The sequence below is a fragment of the Prunus avium genome, chromosome 3 (assembly GCF_965620075.1).
Source record: "Prunus avium chromosome 3, drPruAviu1.hap1.1, whole genome shotgun sequence".
Classification (NCBI taxonomy): Eukaryota; Viridiplantae; Streptophyta; class Magnoliopsida; order Rosales; family Rosaceae; genus Prunus; species Prunus avium.
The window spans coordinates 35,330,882-35,355,053 of record NC_142286.1 but is presented as its reverse complement, the minus strand read 5'-3'; the positions used below and the strand labels follow the sequence as shown (position 1 = coordinate 35,355,053).

Below are 24,172 nucleotides of genomic sequence, written 5' to 3'. Positions count from 1 at the left end.
CAAGTTTGGGCTCATAGGACAAAAAGTTCAAACCTTTACCTTGGAAGAACAAAAGTCCAAACCTTCAAAACCCCAACATCCAATTTCTGCTACTCCATCGCTAATACCGATAATGGCTGCAAAACCTCTCTAATCCCAAGCCATGGCGACTTCCATTCCCGCCCTCTCCGCTCCAAGCCCCTCTATTCTCAGACTCAAAATTACTTCATTTTCTCCTCTCAGCATTCGACCACATAAACAAACCATTCAATTTCGCTCTTCAACCAAAGTTCAATTTTTGAACCCAATACAAGCTCATAATTTTCCTGGGTTTTCCGGGAAAGCAATTGGGTTTTTGTTTGAAAGAAGGTTTAGGGTTCGTGTGAGTGCAAAAAGTGATGGCGTTGATGAAGCTGAGGAAGAGACTGGAGGAGAGAGTACTATGCCTGAGCGGTTCAGGTACTTGACCAAAGAAGCTCCTGATCCTCCTGTGAGGTGGCCTTGGTTTGTAGGTAAAATGTTCTACTCTCTTTTCCTTTTTTCTCTGTTTGTTTGCTGAGAAAATGTTGATGAATGGAAAAGAGAAAAAAAATATGAAAGTTTGAACATTTGGGATTGTAATAAATTGGGACTCCAAGAGAATTTAAGAGCGACACTCTACTGGATACTTGTGATAATATCCCATTGAATGATTGTGGGCAGCAATATCACTATGATTAAGGAACTTGCTTTCATATAGAAATACATCTTGTTGGTTAGTTTCTTGTTAGGAAGTATATTTTGACGTTTCTCACCACAACTTCCTCAAATTTAGAAATGCTTGCCCCATAAGCTCTTAAAATGCGAGACAGCAAATTATAAGAGTTCGTCACAAACATCTAAAAAGTGAGCTAGCGGTTTGTAATTCTTGACTTTTCAGAATTACTTATAAAGAGAGAGAATGTATAGACAGTATATGTGTTTTAAAAGAAGGGTTCTTCAACCTATCGACCGTTCTCATAGTTTTATTTTCTGCCTGCTCTGGCGTATGCATTAGTGACTAAATGTTCATATGCCATAACACATTTAAGTTTATTGACTGATTTTCACCTGAGAATGTAGAAGAGTACCGCTTTATATGAGTTGGGGGAGATGATTTAGACAAGTGCTCTGATTAAGTGTGTCTTAGTTCTCCATGCTTGAGGGTATTCTGCCACAAATGCTTTTTCCTTGTGATTGTATGAATATAGAAGGATTTGCTGAATCTGGATGCATAAGAAACTTAGAAATTATTTAGCAGAGGGCAGAAAGTGCTGTTTTGTGGAGTTAAACAGATCTGAGAGCTGACTTTTTCGGTGTGAGCTTATAAGCTGATAAAACAGAAGCTTTAATGTATTGGTTTTAGATTATTTAGTTCCTGTTACATGAACTCGTTAGTGGTATTATAAAACTATTCTAATATAACTTTTTATGAGGGCAGAAAGTGCTGTTTTGTGGAGTTAAACAGATCTGAGAGCTGACTTTTTCGGTGTGAGCTTATAAGCTGATAAAACAGAAACTTTAATGTATTGGTTTTAGATTATTTAGTTCCTGTTACATGAACTCGTTAGTGGTATTATAAAACTATTCTAATATAACTTTTTATGACCATACTAATTATGTTGTTCAGTTTCTGTTTGTGGCTTGCACCTACTAATTTTTATGACCAATGCAACTGTTGTTCTTAACCTTTTTCAAAATACTTTTCTGGGAAATCTGACTGCAAAATAACATATCTTATGCAGCTAACTAAATATTATTTGTAATTATGCAGCGTTGGTCTTCCTTATTTATGCATGGAGAGCTGTCTTGCTGGAATTAGCTAACTGGAGAAAGGCTGCACTGGCTGTTGTCCGTTTTGTGGGATACCTCTTGAAACTTATCTTGGCCCTAATCTTCCATTTCCTTGGTGATCCCATTACTTTCATAATCAGATTCATAGAAACGACAATCTATGCCCTTCGCTCTTTCTACTCTGGCATAGTGGCATATGCTCCAATTCCAGAATTGACAACGGTTATCATGCTGGCATCAACCATCCTTGCTATCGCAGAAGCTGTTGTTCCAAACTCTATAAACTGTCAACCATTTCTTCTCACAGCATCTGGTGTAGTAGGCTATGCAGCTGTGACAGGTTACATCTCAGAGCCTTTCTTCTGGACAATTCTAGTGGGGTTGTACGGTTACTCACGATTTGTTAAAAAGAGGGATGATGTTACATCTGCATTACCCGCAGCAGCTGTGCTGGCTGCTGTAGGAGAACCGTATATTAGAGTTTTGGTGATCTCATCATATCTCGCCTTAGCCATTTTGCACCACTCAAAGAAGCTTTCGGAAAGAAAGGAAGAAATTGTAGTGACTAATAGTAAGCTTCCAATGCCCTTGCTCGGCGTAGCCTTAGCCATCGGAATTCGTCTTGCTGCTAAGTGGGCTGGGTACCGGCATTTGACATGGATGATAGTATGAGTGTTAAGAATACCATTACATGCCTATTGGACTGCAAGGGAAGTGACCTTGTGTCTTGTGTGAGATGTCTCAAGTTTGCGGTGACAGAATTATACCCTTTGTTTTTGTCAACTGAATTCAGTGATCTCTCTGTAATTTAGATTGTAGTAGTGATCTTGTTTTGTGCTTCCCATTTTTGTCTTCCATGTTTCATCTCAGCTTGACTAGAATTCAATGATTGTACAACTCCAGAAATTTCAAAGTAGCTAGTCTCCCTATAATTTAAACTGGAACGTTTCTACATTGTTCATGTGACCCATGTCACATATCAATAGTTTCCTTCTCTTCTTTAGCATGAAGAAATGTGACTGATTCATTGTGAAATCATACTGTTCGATTCACCCTTAAAAGACTTTTAACCTTAATTATACTATTGTTTAAAAGTTTATAATTTCAAAGGGCAAATCCGAAATCCGAACATTAGAAGGTGAGTGATAATGTAATTCTCGCTGCAGTATATTCACACTACAAAATTACTTATGATACAAACGATATTGGGGGAGGGAGAATCGGTCTTGAGTCTTACCAAATCCTTTTCCTCGACAAAGGACATTACAAATTACAACACCAGTCGTGGGCAAAAAGGACATTGAGCATGCTGAACGGCTAGATAGTGAAGAAACGGCGTCGTTACAACTGTAGTACGAGTAAAAGGAAAATGACCTAGGGTTTGTGCGGGGCTTTAGATTGCCTATATAAACAACACGAACCGCTGCTTCTCCTTCATACTCTTCAGTCTCCATCGAAGCCTTTCCTAGCCTCCTCAAATCTCCTCTTTTTCTTGTTGTTCAATTCTGTTTCAAAGTTCCATTCTTTTATTTGTTTAAATCTTGCTGAATCACGCATGTTTAAATCTTGCTGAATCACGCACGATGCACCCCGGGCTTCTCTGAGAGTTCTCACTGAAGATGAAAGCCCCAATGCTCGTGCTAAAACGTCGCCGTTAAGTGTTGCAGTTTAGCTTTGCTCCCCACGGCTTTTCTGTGTCAAATCGACGGCCATATCTCTCCCAAGCTTATCCCTTTTCATCAATTTCAGTGCTGTATGTTACGCCTCGACACACCTTAAGCCTGTTTTTGAAGATTCTCCGAAAACAGAGCTAGTCATGGAGGCGCAAAGCGATTGCGGTGTCAACGTGGGGGTTTATCTGTTTTGATGGTTTTGCCTCTAAAAACGTCCGCTAGATTTGTCCTCTTTAGATCTCCAAATTCAGTTTTTTTGATTGAATTTTGGCGATGATTACAAATTATCCGCGCTTCTGAGAGCAATCCATGAAGCAGAATGTGATAATCAATGGTTGAATTTCTTGATATGAGCCATGATTTGTGATATTTTTGGTTTATTTATGTTTTGGGTTGTTGAAAAGTTTGCATATTTTATCATATTTGTTTTGGCAGTGATGACTAAATTTACAGCTTTATGCCAGTTCTGCTTCAGAAAATTCGTGATCGAGAGAGCTGTTTCATACTCTGAGCCTTCAGTTTATAAATTTGATTTCTTTTGTGTTTTTTTTATTATAATGATTTGATGTTTCGAATTTTGTGTTTATGTGGCCTATGATGATTCAATCCGCTTGTTTGAGGTGTGGTGGAGCTGAGACCCTGTTTTCAGGGAGAACCCCTCGGCGAAGCCACATTTCATATGACGTTAATGGATTTAACTGAGGTTTTGGTCCAAATTATTGCATCCAAATCAAATGTTTTTGTGTCCGTTGCTTGATCTGCCGTTTTATGTTTTGAAAATCTTCTTGTTGCAATTTTGATTTGAATATTGTGTTGTTCTGACCTAGGATGATTGCATCCGCTTGTTTGAGGTGTAGTGGAACTGAGACCCTGTTTTCAGGGAGAACCCCTCGGTGAAGCTACATTTCATATGACATTAATGGATTTAACTGAGGTTTTTAATCTTAATGGTTGCATCAAAATCCAGCGTTGTGTGTTTGGTTTTTGTAAGATAAGATTAGGTGCTAAGGATTAGACCCTTGCTACATGTTCTTTGTTTGTGTGTTTTAAATCAAACACTGTTAATGTTTGTTTTCCTTTCTTTAATGTTTGATTTTGAGTTTTAACTATACCCTTGTCCTTAATTCGATTGGGTTTAGGGTCTGAAAAACTCATAAATTTTGGTGTTGTCTATCAGCTTCATCTCTTGTTACTGGTGGAGACTGAAGTTAAACAACAACACTACATTTAATCGCTTTCAAGCTCTTTGTATTTTGCATTTAGGTGATAATCATGTGAAAACTGAATCTGATTTGAATTTCTCCTGAATATGAATGTGAAGAATTTGGTGCCCTAAAAAAGCCTTGCTGGTATTCACCGCTTTTAACCCCTGAACAAAAACATAACTACATGTTTGAATCAGGGCGTCAGAGAAATACATATGAGAGAGGGAAAGAGACCCAAATCACAACTATTACTACACTCCATTGCATAAAAGGGAAATATGTACTCAATAACACTCAGTTTATTCGAATATACTTATTATGCACTAAAATATTAAATATTTGAAATATAATAAATCAATTAAGTACTAATTATGCACTAAATAAATAATGTATGAAATATAATTAGTAATTAAATAAGGCTAAGATAGTTCTTAATTACAAATATTAAACTGAAAAAGCTAATCTTGTTTTTAAAAATAGATATAAAATAGATATTTTCGAATAAAGAAAATAAAAATAAAAATTCGAATATTATGGCACGGCTATACTATATAAATATTCGAAATATATTCGGAGAGTATACCCGCACGGCTATACTCTTTAAAATACCCGAATATTTACATACTATTTATTTATTTATTTTAAAAAGACTACCTCGCATTTTTTTAATGAGTATAGCCGTCCGGCGATACTACTTATTTAAAAAAAAACCCGCCTCCCATTTTTTTTGGAGTATAGCCACCTGGTGATACTATTTATTAAAAAATAAAATAAAAAAGGACCCAGGTATGGCCGCCCGGCTATACGCTTTCAATATATTACATTTACAATGAAGACACTCTTCTCTATGATTATGGGGTTGTCCGTTTGGGGTGACAGCAGAGGAATCAGAACTTTTACCTGAAATTATTTCACTGATGTAAACATATGCATCTTTTGATTGTAAATAGCATACAATGGCTAATGTGAAATGTTTGATTATTGTAATGTGATGTCCAGCAGATAATGCTTCAAATGCCAAGTCAGGTCCCTTCCTTCAGGAAGAGATCATGTCTTTGAAAGGTTTGGAACTCATCACTAAGCATGCAGAGCCTGTTGAGTCTGCACCAGAAACGATACCAGAGGCATCACCTCCTGTTGTTCAAGAGAAGAAGCCTGCAAAGAAAAAACCTGTTAGGCCAAAGTGGCTGAAACTGTGACATGAATCAGTGAATCACATGAGTTCTTTAAATTGATGAGCGCAACTCCCTATCTTTGAGATTGTGCTGATTCTGACCGTTATTTGATGGCTGCAACTTGCCGTCGGATATTTGTTAGGAGTTTAAAGAGATAACTTTTCCATATGGCAACACTTGTGCTTTGCTAAGGTGGTTCATATTTCTAAAACAAAGTATGAATGTTAACCATATATGAAATGTTAGTGACTGTGCTGCTAATTATTTTGCCTTTTAATCTTACATCTTTGAATATTTTGTTTAGCGTTGGCTAGGCATTTGTATTGCCTGTTTTCCCAACTTCCTTTTTCTGTGTTTATCAAAGGGTAGATGATTTGAATGTCAAAGAAAAACGTACGGAAAAGAGGGAATTTGGACACTGTACACTCTACAAAATTTAATCGAGCAGGTTTCGAGTCGTATATATGAGGTCACGTCGGAAATTGCCACCAAATAGAAAATAAATGTTTTCAACTAGGAATATCATTAAAAGAAATATTTTTTTTATCTACTACTGGGGGTTTAAAAGCATTAAAATTTAACCTGGAGAACAAAAATCTAAATTTAAAATAAATAAATAATAAATAAATAAATAAAACGCCTAGGCCGCCTAGCATGGATTTTTATTTTTATTTTTTCTGATGATTCAAACGCCTTTAGGCACCAAGCCTCTTGAACATAGCTTTGCCTACACGAAGAAAACTATCGAACGAGCGTTTGGCCGCAAGCTCCCGGAGATTTTTGAAAATTTTGAAGAGAAGCCAGTAGCTCCTGAACATAGCTTTGTCTACACGAAGAAAACTATCGAACAAGCATGTGGCCGCAAGCTCCCGTAGATTTTTGATAATTTTGAAGAGAAACCAGTAGCATCTGGAAGTATTGCTCAAGTGCATGGAGCTGGTCAACAGGCGAAGCCCATAGTAGTTGCCGTAAAGGTTAGGCATCCTGGTGTTTGTGAATCGATTAGGAGAGATTTTGTTATAATCAATCTGGTAGCAAAAATTTCAAACTTCATTCCTTCTTTAAAGTGGTAGAGATTGGATTGAGAGTGTACAGAAGTTTGCAGTTTTTATCATGTCTCAAGTTGATCTTGCAAGGGAAGCTGCCCATTTGTGCATCCCGCTGTTTTGGTGGAAACTTATGAACAGGGGGAATGTGTCGATGATCTTCAAGGGCATGATCGGATTAAATCTGCGCTTGCTCACATTGGGACACACGCACTTTGGAAGATGCTCCTGGACCTGGTAACATATATATACCTTTGATGTTGCTTGCAGTGCATTTATGCTTTTGGACTATTTTGATTGAATTGTATTTAAATCTTTTATCTTGTTGTGTCTTAAGGTTTGTAAATTATACCAGTTGATATACATAAAATAAATAAAACGTAGGAAAAAGCTACTATCTTTCTAATATCTTATCCCTACATGGTTGATTTTTTTCTCTCTCTATTGTTCTATCTTCCACCATCTCCTCTCTGAAAATGGGCAAGTAATTCACCTTCAAAGGTTTTACCTTGTTAGTTTTTCCTTAACAGTTCTGGAAAATATCCGTTGTTTGGGTGTTCCTTATTAAATAAGTTGCAAGTTTGATATTTGCCCTTTAAATATATATTCCTCCTTTATGCTAAGATTATGCAAAGAAAGAATTTCATATTAGAATGCTTTTCAATCCAACTTCCCCAGGTAATACTTTCTTGTCTCAAAGCCTGAATTTTGTCAAGCACAATTGAAATATGTGATATATGTGTAGTATTCACTCCTTCTTTCGTTTATTCATCACTGTGTGTGTTATGGTTATAGACAAAATGCAGTTCCTCAATGATATTATGAACTCAGGAAGCTTCTATTACAAGTTTCCCTCCTTAATAATCTACATTCTGTATTTGATTTTAGTCTATATTTGGCCAAAGTTTCTAATCTTCTTCTTTTTACAGCAAGTGGAGGAGGCATTCGCTTTCTGGGGTACTCCAGAAGGTGATCTGGTCCATCCAGCTGAGTGTATGCAGCAGTTACTGGAGAAATTTAGGCTTCATAGAGTCAATGTCGATGGCAATGTCTGTACTGTCATGGTAATCACTTTGGTTCTTGAGGTAATTTCTTTTTCCTTTATCTACTGCAGCTGAAGCATGGAAATTCTCTTATAAAATTCTGTAATCTTTGCAATATAGGCATTTGCAATTTATAAGCACAAAGACATTAAATTATACTACAAAATTGTTAAACAACGACACAAGCTAGACGATAGTTAATCTAAAAACCGTCATTGTATTTCAAAAAACGACGGTTTTTTTTAAAACAGTCGTGGTATGTAATCTAGTACACCACTAAAAGCAGTTGATTTTAAAAACACTACGGTGTGGAATTGACAAACGTCGTCCTTTGAAAACACGCTAAAACAAAAGGACACTTAAGTTATTCACCCTCGACCAAAACATTTCAGAATTCGCCCTCCTTTTGAAAATGGAACATCCCTCTCTCTCCCTCCTTCTGAAAATCGAAACCCTAAACTCTCTGAATCTCCCTCCTTCTGAAAATCGAAACCCTCAACTCTCTGAATCTCCCTCCCATTTGTTCTCTGTGGTCGTCACCGAGCTCGCCGACACAGGTCACTGTTTGCGACCCATCTTTAGCCCCTTGGTTGTCGTCGTCTCCGAGCTCTGCCTCCAATCTCATATCTCTATTACATATCTGAAGCACCATCTCCCCTCGTGCCATCCACGTAATGGAACTCGCCGAGATCGCCATCTCCCTTGCGCTATCTAGGTCACCGAGCTCGCCCCATCCATCTCATCGAGCTTGCCAAGCTCGCCATCTCTCTAGTGGATGAGAAGCGTGAGAAGATGCTTCAAATCTTTTACGACTCTCAAGATTTCTTCCTTGTGAGTATTATCACTCCCTAATGCTATAATTTTAATGAATTCATTCAATTTTTTGTAATTTTAATTTGCGAACCCTATTCGAATTGATTTCAATTGAGTTCTGTAATTTCAAATGTGGTTAATCTCTTTGTCATTGTGAACAATGTCAATGGTTTCAGCTTATATTGTACTTCTACAGCTCTGTTTATATGTTTATTGGTGATTTTAGCTAAAGGAGCTTGAGAAGTCAGGCCCAAAGAAAGGTGTTATTTCTCAATCTGTAAAAGATGTGATCCAAAGTTTAGTGGATGATGACCTTGTTTTCAAAGACAAGATAGGAACCTCTGTAAGTAGATGTTTCCATATACAGCTTTGCATCGTGGATGATGATCAGTTTAGTTCAGTTATTAGAGGTAGTAGAGAAGCCCATGCTTTATTATGTTTGAAATCTTGATTTTTTTCGGACAACAATAATAAGCAAGTCTTCATATCACTCTTTAAGCTTTCTGATTCTGTTCTGTTCTGAAATCCTGTGGGAGCGTCTTTTAAATGTCTATCTACATATTGTTACTAAAATTGTTCTTTTTTTCTTTTGGCCATTGGCCAGATTATAACTTTACTTGTGATCAGCTTTGTTTGGAAACATATTTTTTATGGGACATAATATAAAATTTTATATGAAGGAGAACTTAAAATCTGAATGCTTAATTCAACTTTCATTTATTATTTCTTGGTTTCAGTAATATCTCTGCCGGTTAATCTAATTGATAATACAATTATTAAATCACTTGCAGAGCAGAAGCACTTAATAATCACTTGGCTGCTGTCCAGCGAGACCATGAAGTCAGATCTCAAATAGAAGAAAGAAAAATAAGAATTGATGGAGCTTATGAAGATGCTAAAAGAAAGGAAAATTCTCTGCAAGAGGAAAAACTTCGACAAGACAAGAACGAGCTAAAGCAGAAGCTGAGGTCTTTTTGATTGGCCTTTTTATATAATTACTGTTTTGTTGGTAAGTTTCTAGATATGGTGTGCATGCAATGGCCTCTTTATGGTACTGCTTTCAATATTCTTTGCTGATGTGTCCGAAAGGTTTTTTTTGCATTTCAAGTTGTTCCACCCCAACATGCTCATTGTATATACTTTTCATTGCATTTGTCTTACATGCTCGACTACTAACCTATGCTATCTCAATTAATCGTGGTTAACCATTTCTACTCATTTGCGATGCAAAATTTTTCTTTGCTTGAATTCATGTTGAATTCCTCTTTAGGCATGTATCCTGTCTTTGATACCCCATAACTGGTTCCCACTTCCCAGGCAGGTATTTCTCCTATAAATGGGAAATAAAAGAACTTTCTTGCACCTCTTTCTTTTCATGGGCTTTTCAATTGTTTCTTTCCAAAAGTTTTCCACCATCTGATACATGAACTGGGCAATTTAATGGCAGGTAACATACTCAAGGCAGCAGAAAGTGCTCTGAATCTAGAGCAGGGGAGGCTACAAAAGCTTAAACAGTCTGATGATGAAAACCAGGCACTGAAATTACGCTCCATTGAGGTCTGCTGGCACCCAAACATTAAGCCTTGAAGGCTTTATTCTATTGGTTTTGTGAAACAATGCTTCTGTTTTTTCTATTTGTCTACAACTTCATGATATCTAATAGAATTGATTAATTTAATATATGTCGTTTGAATATCTGATTCTGGAACTCAATATTAGAATGCATGCTTCCATTGATTCTCTCCTTTGTTCTGTAATGTATCGTTTGCCTGTTGATATTATTACTTTATATTATTTCTTATTATCACTGATGATTACTATCATGATCTTTTCTTGTCATTGTGATTATTGTAATGTTTGGATAAGTCATGTTATTCTAATCCACTTTTCAACATGTTTTTTTTCTTCCTTTATGTTAGTTTGTCATGCCATGCTTTTTCTTTTTGTTAGGATTTCAGGAAGTATGAGAGGCAAATTTCTAAGTTGATTCAACAGATTACAGGTCCCTCCGACACCACCAACTTGGAAAATGTGCAAGAAGGCAGAGCTAAGTCAACCCAAGACAAATTGATGAAGTTAAGATCAAATTAGTAGAATTTGTGAGCTCTATTATTTCTAATTATAGTTAGGAAGTATGTACGCAATAGAATAAAGATTGGTTGACTATGTAATATATTGAGTCTTCAAGTTTTATGAAAGAAATCATTTTTGAGTGTATATATTCGTTAATAAAGCATTATAATTGGTTTTCTGATTAAAATCGTTATATAGAATCATAGGAAACAAAAAACAAAAATGTAATAGCTTGGGAATTTATTAGACGACAAATTTAAAGACAATAAAACGATGGTTTTATTGGAAAAACCGTCGTTTGTACATATAATCAATGACCTTTTTAACACTATGTCGTCTTCTTTATATACAATTAACGGCGATTTTTAACAAAATACCGACGTCTTTACAAATAAGTGATGACGGTTTTTAATGAAATACCGATGTTTTTACCAATAAACGACGACGGTTTTAATAAGATATTGTCATCTTTACCCATAAATAACGACGGTTTTTAACAAAAAAACTATTGTTTTTACATAAGAACAACGACGGTTTTACTAAAACCCGTCGTCTTTACATATAATAGACGACGGGGATTTACCGTCATGGTTTTATGCATCAAAAGATGTCGGTTGATTTTACGACGGTTGAAAAACACGAAACACGACGGTGGATTACCGTCGTCTATTGCGATTTTTGTAGTAGTAAGCACACGCAGATTATCAAGTTGTCTTTTCTTTATTATTTCACACCATTTTGTTTTTCTACTTTTGTCTGTTGGCCATATATCCTTTACTCCTTTCTCTTCTCTTTATAAATTTAATTTAATTGTCTCAGAAAAACAAATATGATAGTTTTTTGTATTATATAATAGGTTTACCATGAGTAGCAGAAATAGACAATAAGTGATATCTTATAGTTTTCTGAAGGTTCAATCCTTCTGTATTTAGTTTGTTTTAAAAAAAAAAAACATTACAGTTTTTGAAGTCTCACAATTCACATGTAAAAACAGTGTAGAGGTAAAAAAACAGAAATAAAGTGGAATTCTGTTCTTTTTTTGGTAACCTTGATGTTCATGAATCTTCCAGTTCTCCTCTATTCTAGATGTGTTCATTTGTTCTAGATGCTTGCAAAGATAGGCTATGTTCCTGCGTAAGTAATATGTTGGCCCATTTTGCTTCTTTTGGGTCTTGGAAAATGTCAGTAATCTGGTTGCTTATCTTTAGGTTTTCTTGGACTGTTTGAGGATCTATGAAGATTTAAATTTTCCTGATAACTGTGCCATTTACGTTTTGTAATTTTTTTAATTTGTTCTGTAACTTGTTTCAAATTTTTTTTCCACGTATGTTGTTTCAGATTTTGAAGAAAATTTAAAATAAAAATTTATTGACCTAAAGATACTAAGTTTATATTTAGTTTTAAAAAAACCTCTTCATACTCCTTTAGACAGCAAACTCAAGCTTGACATGGAAGGTGAACCCCTAAACAACATCAGCTATTATCAGAGGTTGGTTGGTAAGCTTATCTACTTAACTATCGCTAGACCAGACATCACATATGCAGTTAGCATTGTGAGTCAATTCATGCATTCGCCCACCATGTTACACTTGAATGTGGTTAAAAGAATCTTGCGGTACCTTAAGGGGTTTGTTGATCATGGTATACTCATGAGAAAGAATGATAATGTTCACATCCTTGGGTACACTGACGCTAATTGGGCAGGGAACATCCTGGATCGAAAATTAACCACAGGATATTGTACCTTTGTAGGAGGAAACCTGGTCACTTGGAAGAGCAAGAAGCAAAATGTCATTGCTTGTTCAAATGCAGAGGCAGAATATAAGGCAATGGCTTCTACTGCTTGTGAACTTATATGGTTAAAAGGTTTGCTTTCTGACTTAGGCTTTTGTCAAAATCAATCCATATTTCTCTTTTGTGACAATCAAGCGGCACTCCACATCACCTCTAAATAAAGGAAGGACTGCAAGGGAGGAGGCACGTGAGTTACAACTTAGGGAGGAGGCATCTATACGTGAGAGGGTCTGAGAAATACAGAAAAATCTGTCTTCTATACTTAAACCACTTGGGGAAATGTCCATGGCTAATCTTATTTTCGCACACAGTCAGATTCCTTCCATGATATGATCTAGGAGCCTGAACTTGTGGAATGTTTGTCATTTGTCTTTAACTAGTTTATTTGATTTTTCTTATTTACTAATTATTCACTAAAGAAATAATAATTAAAACATAATTACTACTGAAAGTAATTAAATAAGGCTAAGATATTATTTAATTACTCAAAATAAATTTTAAAATAAAAATTTATTGACCTAAAGATACAAAGTTTATATTTAGTATTTAAAAAAACCTCTACCGACGAAATTTCGTCGGCACAGGTCTATCCCGGCGACAATTTGCCGAATTAGACCTCTCTTGACGACGTTACGTCGGCAGAGGTAACTTTTGTCGAGAGAAGTCTAATCTAGCAAATATTTGCCGGCATAGAACTGTGCTGACGAAAATCGTCAGGAGATGATTTCTATTTTTTTTTAATATTTATTGTTATATTGTTATATTTAAAGAGTATAGCCGCGTGGCTAATATTGTACAATATTGCCATGCGCCTACACCGTTTAAATAGAATATTTTCATAGTATAGCCGCGCGGCTATATGCTTTTAATAGAAAATTGTGACAGTATTGTTTGGGCCCAAATTTGGTGCGCCTGGTCCAGAGATAAAAACCAACATCATTTTGGGCTGCTAATCTGGACCTAAAAATGACGCCCTCAGCCCATTAAACGCGCCCAGCCCATTAAACAAAATAAACAGGCCAAAGCAATATCACTTGGCCCAAAGGAACAAATGGGCCGTCTCAAGAAGAAACTTGGGCCTCGAAAGAAGCCAAAACAAGTTTGAGCCAAAGGAACAAATGGGCTTGGCAACTTTTAAAAAGAGAAAAACCTACAAAAAGAACAGACTCATGTGACCCCTGACTTGGAAAAGTCAATAACTTCGGCTGAAATTAAAGATTGAGCAGGGGCAGGTATAAAGAAGGATGTCTCTGAAAAAACTCTGTTGTCAGGAGATCAAACTCCGTTTTAATTATTCAAAAGATATTTTCCTATTTCAGAGAAGACACCATTCTCAAGAGATAAGCAGACTCAGCCTCTGTGAAAAGAAGATAAGCGGGAAACAGGGAACTGTTCAAAAACTGAGAACTTACCATATCAAAACTTCAGACTCTTGCAAAAGCAGTTGAAAAAGAAGAAGAGCATGGCACCCCATCAAAAAACAGAAAAATGGTCACTTCAGGAACTGATCGTTGAGTGTTTGCTTACCAAAAATGGATAGAACCCCCTTCTTTCTCTTTTAAAAATTAAAGATATTTTGAGATTATTTGCCGCCCAATATTAAAAGAATCAAAACTCCCACTCAAGAAAATTTCTTATATATATGAGAGAGGGTGAACAGAGCAAGAGGCAATCAACACAACCAAAAACTCAGTCAAAAGACAAACACTCAAAATGATCATTTGATCACGAGAATTCCAAACAAAGTCCAACAGACCCAGAGTCTGAAGCATTTCAATATTCAAAAGCTTTTTCAACAAGCTTGCAGAATCATCCTACCTTTCCCAGCAAAGATAGTTAGAATACTGCTTCTGATTTGAATCCCAGTTCACAAATCAATAATAACGAGATTTCTCTCGTTACAAATTTGGTTCAGCAAAAGCCAAGGCAAGCAGAGTTTGAGTTTTTCTCAAATACGAAAACCTCAACAAATTTATGGAGAGCCCTGACTAAGCAGCACAGGTACCACAGTACACCTCCAGCTCACGTCCAGTCACTTCTGTCCCTTTCAAACCGGAGAAATCCCAGTTCTGCCCGTCCAAAAGCCTTCCAGGGCTTGAAATGAATTAAAGCTCTGCCAAATTCAAACTTGGTATCGATTTGCAACTGAAGCCTAGCAGTTGAAGCAGTTAAGAGTCCAATCTAGCATAGACACATCCAGTCCAGCCCAGAACAGAGGCAACTACCCAGACAGAAATGGAAGCACAGCCCTCCTCTTATCTTTGCATAGTCAGTTTTTCCTTTTTGAGCCTTGTAAAGGGGAGTTCTGCCTGAAATTAGTTCAATCTGTTACCAACTACTCTGGCCAGAACTACCGGTTTTATATTGAGAAAAATCATAAAGTCCTTACTTGTCTAAGGCATAGAAAAGAACTTACTTGGGAGATATTCCTCACCCAAATTCACAATCGTTTTGTTTAGAGTCAATAGCTTGGGGCGCAAGTTATCCTTACTCTCAAAGTCTGTTAGGATTGAAAAATTGCTAACGGTGGCACGCTCAACACATAAAGAAAGTTAATTTATTGACCAAACCAAGGTTTTTGAATTAATGGGGAACTTTACCCTACCATCACAGGAAACAAATCAAAACGGATGAACAAGTATAGCCGGGCGGCTATACCTTATAAATAGAAACTTTTAAATGTATAGCCGTCCCGGTTATACTTATTTTGACACGTGGTTGCCAAATCGATAGAGGGTCAACTTTTGTTTAATAAAAATAGTATCGCCAAGCGGCTATACTAATTTTGACATGTGGTATAGTATAGCCGCTCGACTATACTCGGGTATTTTTTTAAATTTTTTTAAAAAAATAGTATTACCGAGCGGCTATACTCAATTTTTGGATTTGTTTAAAAAATAATATAGTCGATTTTTTAATATTTGTTTTTAAATAGTATAGCTGATCAATTATACCCTTAATATTTTTTTTTAAAAATAAAAAAAATGGGATGCCTAGGCATTATTAGGCGGGTCCTTTTTATATATAATTTTTTAATAAATAGTAGCCGCGCGGTAATACTTTGGTTTTTTTTTAAAATTTTTTTAAAATTAACAGCATAGCTGTGCAGCTTTTTTTGGTATTAAATAGTATAGCCGCACGGCGATACAGTGTAAGTATAATATATTTAAAGAGTATAGTCGCACGGCTATATTAGTTTAATAAATAGTATATAAACAACACGAACCGCTGCTTCTCCTTCATACTCTTCAGTCTCCATCGAAGCCTTCCTATCCTCCTCCCATCTCCTCTATTGCTTGTTGTTCGATTATGTTTCAGAAAATCAAAATTCCATTCTTTTATTTGTTTAAATCTTGCTGAATCACGCACGATGCACCCCGGGCTTCTCTGAGAGTTCTCACTGAAGATGAAAGCCCCAATGCTCGTGCTAAAACGTCGCCGTTAAGTGTTGCAGTTTAGCTTTGCTCCCCACGGCTTTTCTGTGTCAAATCGACGGCCATATCTCTCCCAAGCTCATCCCTTTTTATCAATTTCAGTACTGTATGTTACGCCTCGACACACCTTAAGCCTGTTTTTGAAGATTCTCCGAAAACAGAGCTAGTCATGGAGGCGCAAAGCGATTGCGGTGTTAACGTGGGGGTTTATCGGTTTTGATGGTTTTGCCTCTAAAAACGTCCGCTAGATTTTTCCTCTTTAGATCTCCAAATTCAGTTTTTTTTATTGAATTTTGGCGATGATTACAAATTATCCGCGCTTCTGAGAGCAATCTATGAAGCAGAATGTGATAATCAATGGTTGAATTTCTTGATATGAGCCATGATTTGTGCTTTTTTTGGTTAATTTATGTTTTGGGTTGTTGAAAAGTTTGCATATTTTATCATATTTGTTTTGGCAGTGATGACTAAATTTACAGCTTTATGCCAGTTCTGCTTCAGAAAATTCGTGATCGAGAGAGCTGTTTCATACTCTGAGCCTTCAGTTTATAAATTTGATTTCTTTTGTGTCTTTTTTATACTGATTTGATGTTTCGAATTTTGTGTTTATGTGGCCTATGATGATTCAATCCGCTTATTTGAGGTGTGGTGGAGCTGAGACCCTGTTTTCAGGGAGAACCTCTCGGCGAAGCCACATTTCATATGACATTAATGGATTTAACTGAGGTTTTGGTCAAAATTATTGCATCTAAATCAAATGTTTGTGTGTCCATTGCTTGATCTGCCGTTTTATGTTTTGAAAATCTTCTTGTTGCAATTTTGATTTGAATATTGTGTTGTTCTGACCTAGGATGATTGCATCCGCTTGTTTGAGGTGTAGTGGAACTGAGACCCTGTTTTCAGGGAGAACCCCTCGGTGAAGCTACATTTCATATGACATTAATGGATTTAACTGAGGTTTTTAATCTTAATGGTTGCATCAAAATCCAGCGTTTGTGTGTTTGGTTTTTGTATGATAAGATTAGGTGCTAAGATTAGACCCTGTCAACATGTTCTTTCTTTGTTTGTGTGTTTTAAATCAAACACTGTTAATGTTTGTTTTTCTTTCTTTTATGTTTGATTTTGAGTTTTAACTATACCCTTGTCCTTAATTCAATTAGGTTTAGGGTCTGAAAAACTCATAAATTTTGGTGTTGTCTATCAGCTTCATCTATTGTTACTGGTGGAGACTGAAGTTAAACAACAACACTACATCTAATCGCTTTCAAGCTCTTTGTATTTTGCATTTAGGTGAAAATCATGTGGGAACTGAATCTGATTTGAACTTCTCCTGAATATGAATGTGAAGAATTTGGTACGGTAACATAAATAACTATTTTTAAATCAAATTTTCCGTGCCCTAAAAAAGTCTTGCTGCTGGTTTTCGCTCTTTTTAACCCCTAAACAAAAGCATAACTACATCTCTTTGACAAAAAAAAAACTCTCTCCTGGAAAGAGACCCAACTCACGACTATTACTATTAGAAATATAAAAGGGAAATATGTACTCAATAACACTCGGTTTATTCGAATATACCTATTTGAAATATCTTAGCCCCTATTATGCACTAAATAAATAGTAATTAAATAAGTAATTATGCACTAAATATTTAATATTTCAAATATAATAAATCAAGTAAGTACTAATTATGCACTAAATTAATAATATTTGAAATATAATTGTAATTAAATAAGGCTAAGATAGTTCTTAATTACAAATATTAAACTAAAAAATCTAATTTTGTTTTTAAAAATAAATATAAAATAGGTATATTCGAATAAAGAAAATAAAAATAAATATTCGAGTATTATTGAAACGTATAGCCGCACGGCTATACTGTTTGAATATTCGATATTCGGAGAGTATAGCCGCGGCTATACTCTTTAAATAGTAGTAATACTCGGCTATACTCTTTAAAATACCCGAATATTTACACAGTATAGCCGAACGGCTATACTACGGCTATACTATTTATTTATTTTTTTAAAAAAACATGCCTCACATTTTTTTAACGAGTATAGCCGTCTGGCAATACTATTTATTTAAAAAAAACCCGCCTCCCATTTTTTTCCAAGTATAGCCGTCGGGCGATATTATTTATTAAAAAATAAAATAAAATAAGGATTAACTACACTTTAGTCCCTAGAGGTTTAGTGTCAGTATCGAAATGGGCCCCAAAGTTTCAATTCAATCAATTTCATACCCGACATTTCCAAGTATTACCAATTTACACCCACCGTTACATTGACCGTTAAAGTCAGACGTTAAATGCTGACGTGGCAGTTGTGGGACCCACCTCATAACCAAACAGTAGTTAGAAAGAGACCAATATGGGACAAATAATATTAAAAAATTATTTATTTTTAAAGTTAATTAAAATCAATTATTTTAAATAAATAAAAAACATAATTAAAAAACCCTTCAAACTCCCCACCCGTCTCCTTCTTCCTTCTTCTCTCCACCCATCAAACCTAAATCCAAACCCAGCATCTCCACCACCATCCTTCTTCCTTTTTCTCTCCACCCATCAAACCCTAAATCCAAACCTAGCATCTCCACCACCCACCCTTCTTCTTCTTCCTCCTTATCTTTCAAAAAAACAATTTAATAAAATGAAATGAATATACCCAGAGCGTTATACTTGGAAGATTCACGCATCAAGTTGGCACAGAATTGGTCTCCATCGTTCAACGAGTTTTTACTCAAAAATTCCATCATCTCTTCATATGCCTCGGGGTTGTAACTCTGCTCTGGGAATTTACTCTCCACGCAGCCCCGCCCCAGCCCCATCCCCTTTCCCTCCTCCTCTGAAATATCTCCTCCCCTCTCTGAAATATCTCTCTCTCTCTCTCTCTCTCTCTCTCTCTCTCTCTCTCTCTCTCTCTCTCTCTCTCTCTCTCTCTCACATATGGTTCGATCCAGTTATGCTAATACATCCATATTCCCACCACCAAGCCCCATACCCAGATCTGCAAGTGTTTCCGGGTGATTGGGAGGTGCGATGGGCAATCGGGAGGGGCAATCAGGAGGTGCGAATTTCCGGGCAATCGAGAGGTCTTTGTCGACCTCGAAAACCCAAGTGGTTGGGTCATCGTCAACCTTGAAAACTAAGCGACGTCATCGCGAACCCATATGCCGAATCTGCCATACGTCTCCGACGACGCGCAGATCTCCTCCTCAGATCTATTGGCTAGGGCTCTTGACAGGACCCGACCCAAATTCCACTTTGGAATCCGAGCCGAACCCTGTGCGTGGCCGACACCTGGCAAGTGCCGGGCACAAGTGACCTAATTGCCCTTTCCAGTCAACTTTCAACATAAAACTGGGGTTTGACTTCTGCCAAAAAAATTAGCAGAGTCTCCCCTGCAATTAGACCAATCCCAAACTTACACCTGTCAGACATGCATATAAAATAATATACACCAACTGCCAGCATACAAAAATTTACATACTAACCGTTAGACAAGTGTTCTAGGGCAATATCAGAGCTCTACACAGATTAGGTTACAAGTATAAAATAATTAAACAAAACCCTACTTTGTCAAGGAAGGTGGCGGAAGATGAACTCGGCCCGGTGGTGGCTCACTGTGCATGCTTACTGCCTGGGGGCGCAAAACATTAAAAGGGTGAGTGGACCAAAAACAAAGCGTTAGAAAATAGTATTAGAACATACTAACCCCTCTGTAAAAACAGTTATAAAACTATATCATTTTCTTATTTATACTCGTACTAAAATCAATGCATTTCTATTTATATCTAAGAGTCAATCATACACTTAATCAAACATTAAGTCTTATATAAATATACGCACAGAAATCAATGCAAGCGTGTATATATATATATATAAACAATCACACACTTGATTAAAACATTAAATCCTTGAAAGCATTGAAATCAACTTTTAAATCTACCACCTAGGTGTACCCATTTAGTAATCCGTCAATTCCTTTAATTTCCATCAATTCCTTTATAATCCGTCAATTCCATTCTCGTGCCACCGGAGTGACATGTCCTAGCAGACCTCGGGAAACACAAAGTCAACCCGAGCCGCAATCCTAGCAGAATTCAGGGGACACTTGGTCGGCCTGATCCGCAATCCTAGCAGAATTCAGGGGACACTTAGTCGGCCTGATCCGCAATCCTAGCAGAATTCAGGGGACACTTGGTCGGCCTGATCCGCATTCCTCACACCCACGGTTTGGGCGTCCCCGAAAATCGTGGGGCGGTGTCTAGCATGCTGACTTACCCGAAGGCAACTGGATGTCCGTCAACATCAATATAACCGAAGGCAACATAATTTTATTCCGAAGGCAACTTTATTTCCGAGGCAACATTTATTATACTGAAGGCAACCTTGGGTACCTATGGTGGCTTAAAATAAATGTATATATATATATATATATATATATATATATATATATATATATATATATATATATATAATTCTTGAAAAAGATTAAAGTTTATAAAACTACTTATAAAACTATTCCTTAAATCCTGCTGCCATTTAATATGATAATACCTCAGTTCTAACTTTCCAAATCCCTTTTTAAATGTTCCACTAGGCAGCACATAAATAAACAGAAATATTTAAATCTATCAAGTCATGCTAGGAAAGCTGTATTCAGTAAAACTTATTCAAGATCAAATAATGAAATTAAAATGCATAAAACGTTTATAAAACAAACAGTCCACTCACAGATACTCTGAGCTAGCTGGACCCTTTGAAGGTCCCTCCTGCGGGTCACCTGGTGCCCGGGTGCCTGTATAACCATCATAATATTTTATTAAAAACTCTGCTCAGTAATATAATATTAAATTAAAAATCCTGACCCCCGGCTCCTAAAAATGCGTGCATCACTTTAAAGGTCATTCCTATGTCCACACTCACTTTCCTCTCAGTTGACACGATTTAAAAGTACCTAGGGACTCAAAAGCGATAAAATTCCCAAAAGTCAACTCGGGACCCCGTGGGGTCCACGACCTCATAATTCCGATCCGATCATTCCTAGAGGTTCCAATAGGCCTAGGACACATGTCCCAAGAGTTTGGTCTCGATCGGATGGTCAGATTGCTCACAATTGTACGATCGGACTAATGAATGATTTTCCGTAAACCTAGTCCTAGGGTTGGCTTTTTCGGAGTATCCGGGACTCCGATTGACGATCCGTCGAATCCTACACGATCATTAAAATACCTAGATCAACATCCTCCAGTTTGGCTATGATCCAACGGTCCGAACGTATTGAACCCGAAAAACGCATACTATGCGAGATCCGTTCGGGGTTCAAACGTTATCCGAATTGAGATCCGCGAAAACCTACGCGCTCGTGAGGACACGAGGATCGTTCTGGGACCAAGAATGGCCCCTGCTACCTGGCCCACGCGCCGCCCACGTGCCGGCAGCGCGTGGGTGTGCATAGTAAGTTCCGGCGGCCGGAAAATCTCCAAACCGCCCGCCCAAACTCCTATCCTAAGTAAGACACCCTATTTGGAACCACTTTTGTTCTCGGACTATGGCCAAAAAGTGGCCGGAAATGACTGAAAACGGCGACGCAAACTGGCAGAACTTTCAGCTCGAAATTTAACCAATCAAACCTCAAAATTTCTCAAAACCTACCCAACCATCAGCTAGAACGTGAAAATCAGTCGAAAAACCATACCTAATTCGTCCGATTCGGTGACCGGAGGAGGGAGAACGAGGGTTGAGAAGTTTGAGCAAAAACCAGCCCGTTTTTCTGCAGTTTTCTGGTGAAACTCGCGGCGGCTGACGGCTGGGCTGCGGAGGTGGCTGCGATACTTCCTTGGCCGGTCTGGTGGCCGGAGGTGGTGAGTGGCTGGGTGTTAGTGGCGGTTTGGGATGTTGGCTGGAGCAAAAGAAGAACAGGGGAGGGGGAAGTTTCGCGAAGAAGAAGAAGAGGAAGTGAGGAGAGAGAGAGAATCAGATTAAAAAAAATCTGATTTTCGCAAAAAAAATACCATTTTGCCCTTTTTTTCGTATTTTGATTGTATTTTCTTCGTTACAAGTCCGATTCGAGTCCACTACGTGTCTACGGACTCGTTTTGTCGTGCTCTACGCAATGGTACAAGTGGATTTTCCAAAATCCTTCCCGGTCAAAAAGTCAACTTAAAATCAAATAAAATACCTCAAGGGCATAATTGTCTTCTCCTCTAATAAATTATTAATTAAATATTAATTAAGGTTTGGGTTGTTACAGCTCTGGTATTGGTTGGGGCTAGGAGGAGAGGACTGAGGGAGAATGAGGTGGTGGGTGGTGGGTGAGGAACGAAGGTGGGGATGTTGGAAGAGAAGGAGGAAGAAGCAGGGCCGGTCCTGAGTTTTCAAAGGCCCAGGGCGAAAATCTAAAATGTGCCCTACACACATTAATCACTAATACTAGTATACTTCTTGTTTTATCAACTAAGCATTGGGTTTTTTGAGAAAGTATTTATTCGAAAATATTTTTAGACTTTGAGCAATGTCTTCCATATTCCTAAATAATGAAAACAAATGTCCAACTATGGAGACCATACCAATGAGTCAAAGAATTTCAAGAATGCAAATCAAGCCAATATCAAAGAATTTCTTTTAAAACTCTCATCATGGATCCTTTGTTCCAAAATTTCAAATTCATCTCAATATCCTATTCCTAAAAATTATGGAAAAATATTAAATTAATTTATTATAATATAATATAACACTTATTATAATAAAAAAATTTGGGGCCCCCTTGAGTAATGGGCCCAGGGCAGTCGCACTGACTGCCCCTAGGCAGGGCCGGGACTGGGAAGAAGAAGGATGGGTGGTGGAGATGCTGGGTTTGGATTTAGGGTTTGATGGGTGGAGAGAAGAAGGAAGAGGAAGAGGGATGAGTGGTGAAGATCTGGGTTTGGATTTAGGTTTGACAATAGGGTTTTTTAAAATCAATATTATGTATTATTATTATTGATTTTAACAATATTATTGATTTTTTTTAAAATGACATGTATTTACCTAAATCCAAACCCAATAATACATGTATTTACAATCAATATTATGTATTATTGATTTTAACAATAGTTTCATTGATTTTGCCAATCCGACAATATTTTTAAAATCAATATTATTATTATTGTCATTTTAATTATGTTTTTTTTATAAAAAAAATAATTGATTTTAATTAACTTTAAAAATAAAGAATTTTTTAATATTATTTGTCCTATATTAGTCTCTTTCTAACTGCTGTTTGGTTATGAGATGGGTCCCACGACTGCCACGTCAGCATTTAACGTCTGACTTTAACGGTCAATGTAACGGCGGGTGTAAATTGGTAATACTTTGAAATGTCGGGTATGAAATTGATTGAATTGAATCCTTGGGGCCCATTTCGATATTGACACTAAACCTACAGGGACTAAAGTGTAGTTAATCCATAAAAAAATGATGAATTTTGTGGCAGTCTTCCTGGTTGTGAGCTTGCTGGCCAGCGCTGGAATGTGGTCTCCGAGCCCACAAAATGAAAATCAGAACCAGCAGAAGAAGCAAGGAGATCATCAGAGGGAGGTTACTTATCAAGTTAAACTTATCAAGTTTACACACAAAGCACCCTCATAGGTAAACTTATCAAGTTTCAAACCAGCCATTCTTGCCAAGAGGTTGGGATGGGTTTGTGTACTAGGTTCCTCAACCTCACTTGGAGATGTTGTTTTTGGTACTGTTGCAAATGTAGCTGCAAAAAGTACTGTTGCAGTTGCTGAGTCGTTTTGGTGGGTGATTTGGGGTTGTGATATTTTCATGAATTGGTTAATTAAATGGATCCTCAACAAACTTTTTCTTGTCGAAATTCTTCCTAGATTTTGATTGCTTTATGAATTGGGTGCTGATTTGGTTATTATGTGTTTCTTGTCAAATAAATAACCATTTTCAAGCATCAATTTTTTTTTTTGGGGCCAAAGTTAGGATGGGGATTTCTTACACACATACTACAAAGTCATGGGTGTTCGAACATGACACCGCTAATTTGCAAGTTAATGTAATTTTTTACTGAGCTAGATCCCTTCGGCATATTGAAGCATAATTAATTCATAACAAGCTACCAAATTAATA

The 24,172-nt window shown here is 37.0% G+C and overlaps 1 protein-coding gene, 2 long non-coding RNA genes and 12 other non-coding genes across 17 annotated transcripts; 14 read left to right on the top strand and 1 right to left on the bottom strand.

Moving 5' to 3' along the window:
• The first annotated feature begins 58 nt into the window (after positions 1-58).
• On the top strand, positions 59-2,633 carry EMB1923 (embryo defective 1923). The gene is made up of 2 exons (XM_021976696.2): positions 59-491; positions 1,772-2,633. Exons 1-2 carry the CDS (start codon positions 143-145, stop codon positions 2,461-2,463), a joined length of 1,041 nt encoding a protein of 346 aa, XP_021832388.2. The 5' UTR covers positions 59-142; the 3' UTR covers positions 2,464-2,633.
• A 734-nt stretch (positions 2,634-3,367) lies between these two features.
• On the top strand, positions 3,368-3,508 carry LOC148296038 (small nucleolar RNA snoR134). The gene has a single exon (XR_015834946.1). It is a non-coding gene; the product is annotated as a small nucleolar RNA snoR134 (small nucleolar RNA).
• A 224-nt stretch (positions 3,509-3,732) lies between these two features.
• Positions 3,733-3,821, top strand: LOC148296037 (small nucleolar RNA U36a). The gene has a single exon (XR_015834949.1). It is a non-coding gene; the product is annotated as a small nucleolar RNA U36a (small nucleolar RNA).
• A 69-nt stretch (positions 3,822-3,890) lies between these two features.
• LOC148296036 (small nucleolar RNA Z223) lies at positions 3,891-3,982 on the top strand. The gene has a single exon (XR_015834956.1). It is a non-coding gene; the product is annotated as a small nucleolar RNA Z223 (small nucleolar RNA).
• Positions 3,983-4,054: 72 nt separating this feature from the next.
• On the top strand, positions 4,055-4,169 carry LOC148296035 (small nucleolar RNA Z278). Its single transcript, XR_015834925.1, has one exon. It is a non-coding gene; the product is annotated as a small nucleolar RNA Z278 (small nucleolar RNA).
• A 116-nt stretch (positions 4,170-4,285) lies between these two features.
• LOC148296034 (small nucleolar RNA Z278) lies at positions 4,286-4,400 on the top strand. The gene has a single exon (XR_015834924.1). It is a non-coding gene; the product is annotated as a small nucleolar RNA Z278 (small nucleolar RNA).
• Positions 4,401-4,583: 183 nt separating this feature from the next.
• Positions 4,584-4,693, top strand: LOC148296033 (small nucleolar RNA snoR97). The gene has a single exon (XR_015834820.1). It is a non-coding gene; the product is annotated as a small nucleolar RNA snoR97 (small nucleolar RNA).
• Positions 4,694-8,264: 3,571 nt separating this feature from the next.
• On the top strand, positions 8,265-10,963 carry LOC110772208 (uncharacterized). Of its 3 annotated transcripts, XR_015834304.1 has the most exons (5): positions 8,268-8,764; positions 8,973-9,089; positions 9,538-9,755; positions 10,194-10,303; positions 10,697-10,963. It is a non-coding gene; the product is annotated as an uncharacterized LOC110772208 (long non-coding RNA). The 3 variants fall into 3 exon arrangements; XR_002529038.2 differs by having other exon boundaries at positions 8,265-8,764; positions 9,538-10,303; XR_002529039.2 differs by having other exon boundaries at positions 8,265-8,764; positions 8,943-9,089; positions 9,538-10,303.
• Positions 10,964-15,976: 5,013 nt separating this feature from the next.
• LOC148296032 (small nucleolar RNA snoR134) lies at positions 15,977-16,117 on the top strand. Its single transcript, XR_015834945.1, has one exon. It is a non-coding gene; the product is annotated as a small nucleolar RNA snoR134 (small nucleolar RNA).
• Positions 16,118-16,341: 224 nt separating this feature from the next.
• Positions 16,342-16,430, top strand: LOC148296031 (small nucleolar RNA U36a). The gene has a single exon (XR_015834950.1). It is a non-coding gene; the product is annotated as a small nucleolar RNA U36a (small nucleolar RNA).
• Positions 16,431-16,499: 69 nt separating this feature from the next.
• Positions 16,500-16,591, top strand: LOC148296030 (small nucleolar RNA Z223). Its single transcript, XR_015834955.1, has one exon. It is a non-coding gene; the product is annotated as a small nucleolar RNA Z223 (small nucleolar RNA).
• A 69-nt stretch (positions 16,592-16,660) lies between these two features.
• LOC148296029 (small nucleolar RNA Z278) lies at positions 16,661-16,775 on the top strand. The gene has a single exon (XR_015834922.1). It is a non-coding gene; the product is annotated as a small nucleolar RNA Z278 (small nucleolar RNA).
• Positions 16,776-16,891: 116 nt separating this feature from the next.
• On the top strand, positions 16,892-17,006 carry LOC148296028 (small nucleolar RNA Z278). The gene has a single exon (XR_015834923.1). It is a non-coding gene; the product is annotated as a small nucleolar RNA Z278 (small nucleolar RNA).
• Positions 17,007-17,195: 189 nt separating this feature from the next.
• Positions 17,196-17,303, top strand: LOC148296027 (small nucleolar RNA snoR97). The gene has a single exon (XR_015834929.1). It is a non-coding gene; the product is annotated as a small nucleolar RNA snoR97 (small nucleolar RNA).
• A 2,191-nt stretch (positions 17,304-19,494) lies between these two features.
• LOC110772255 (uncharacterized) lies at positions 19,495-22,019 on the bottom strand. Its single transcript, XR_015834374.1, has 3 exons — positions 21,750-22,019; positions 20,786-20,849; positions 19,495-19,688 (listed from the first exon to the last, which is right to left on the bottom strand). It is a non-coding gene; the product is annotated as an uncharacterized LOC110772255 (long non-coding RNA).
• Positions 22,020-24,172: the final 2,153 nt, after the last annotated feature.

Bases quoted from the DNA above. Each gene is read 5' to 3' on its own strand.
- EMB1923 (XM_021976696.2), top strand. From the start codon at position 143: ATGGCGACTTCCATTCCCGCCCTCTCCGCTCCAAGCCCCTCTATTCTC. The intron at 492-1,771 runs GTAAAATGTTCT...GTAATTATGCAG, and splicing joins GAGGTGGCCTTGGTTTGTAG to CGTTGGTCTTCCTTATTTAT.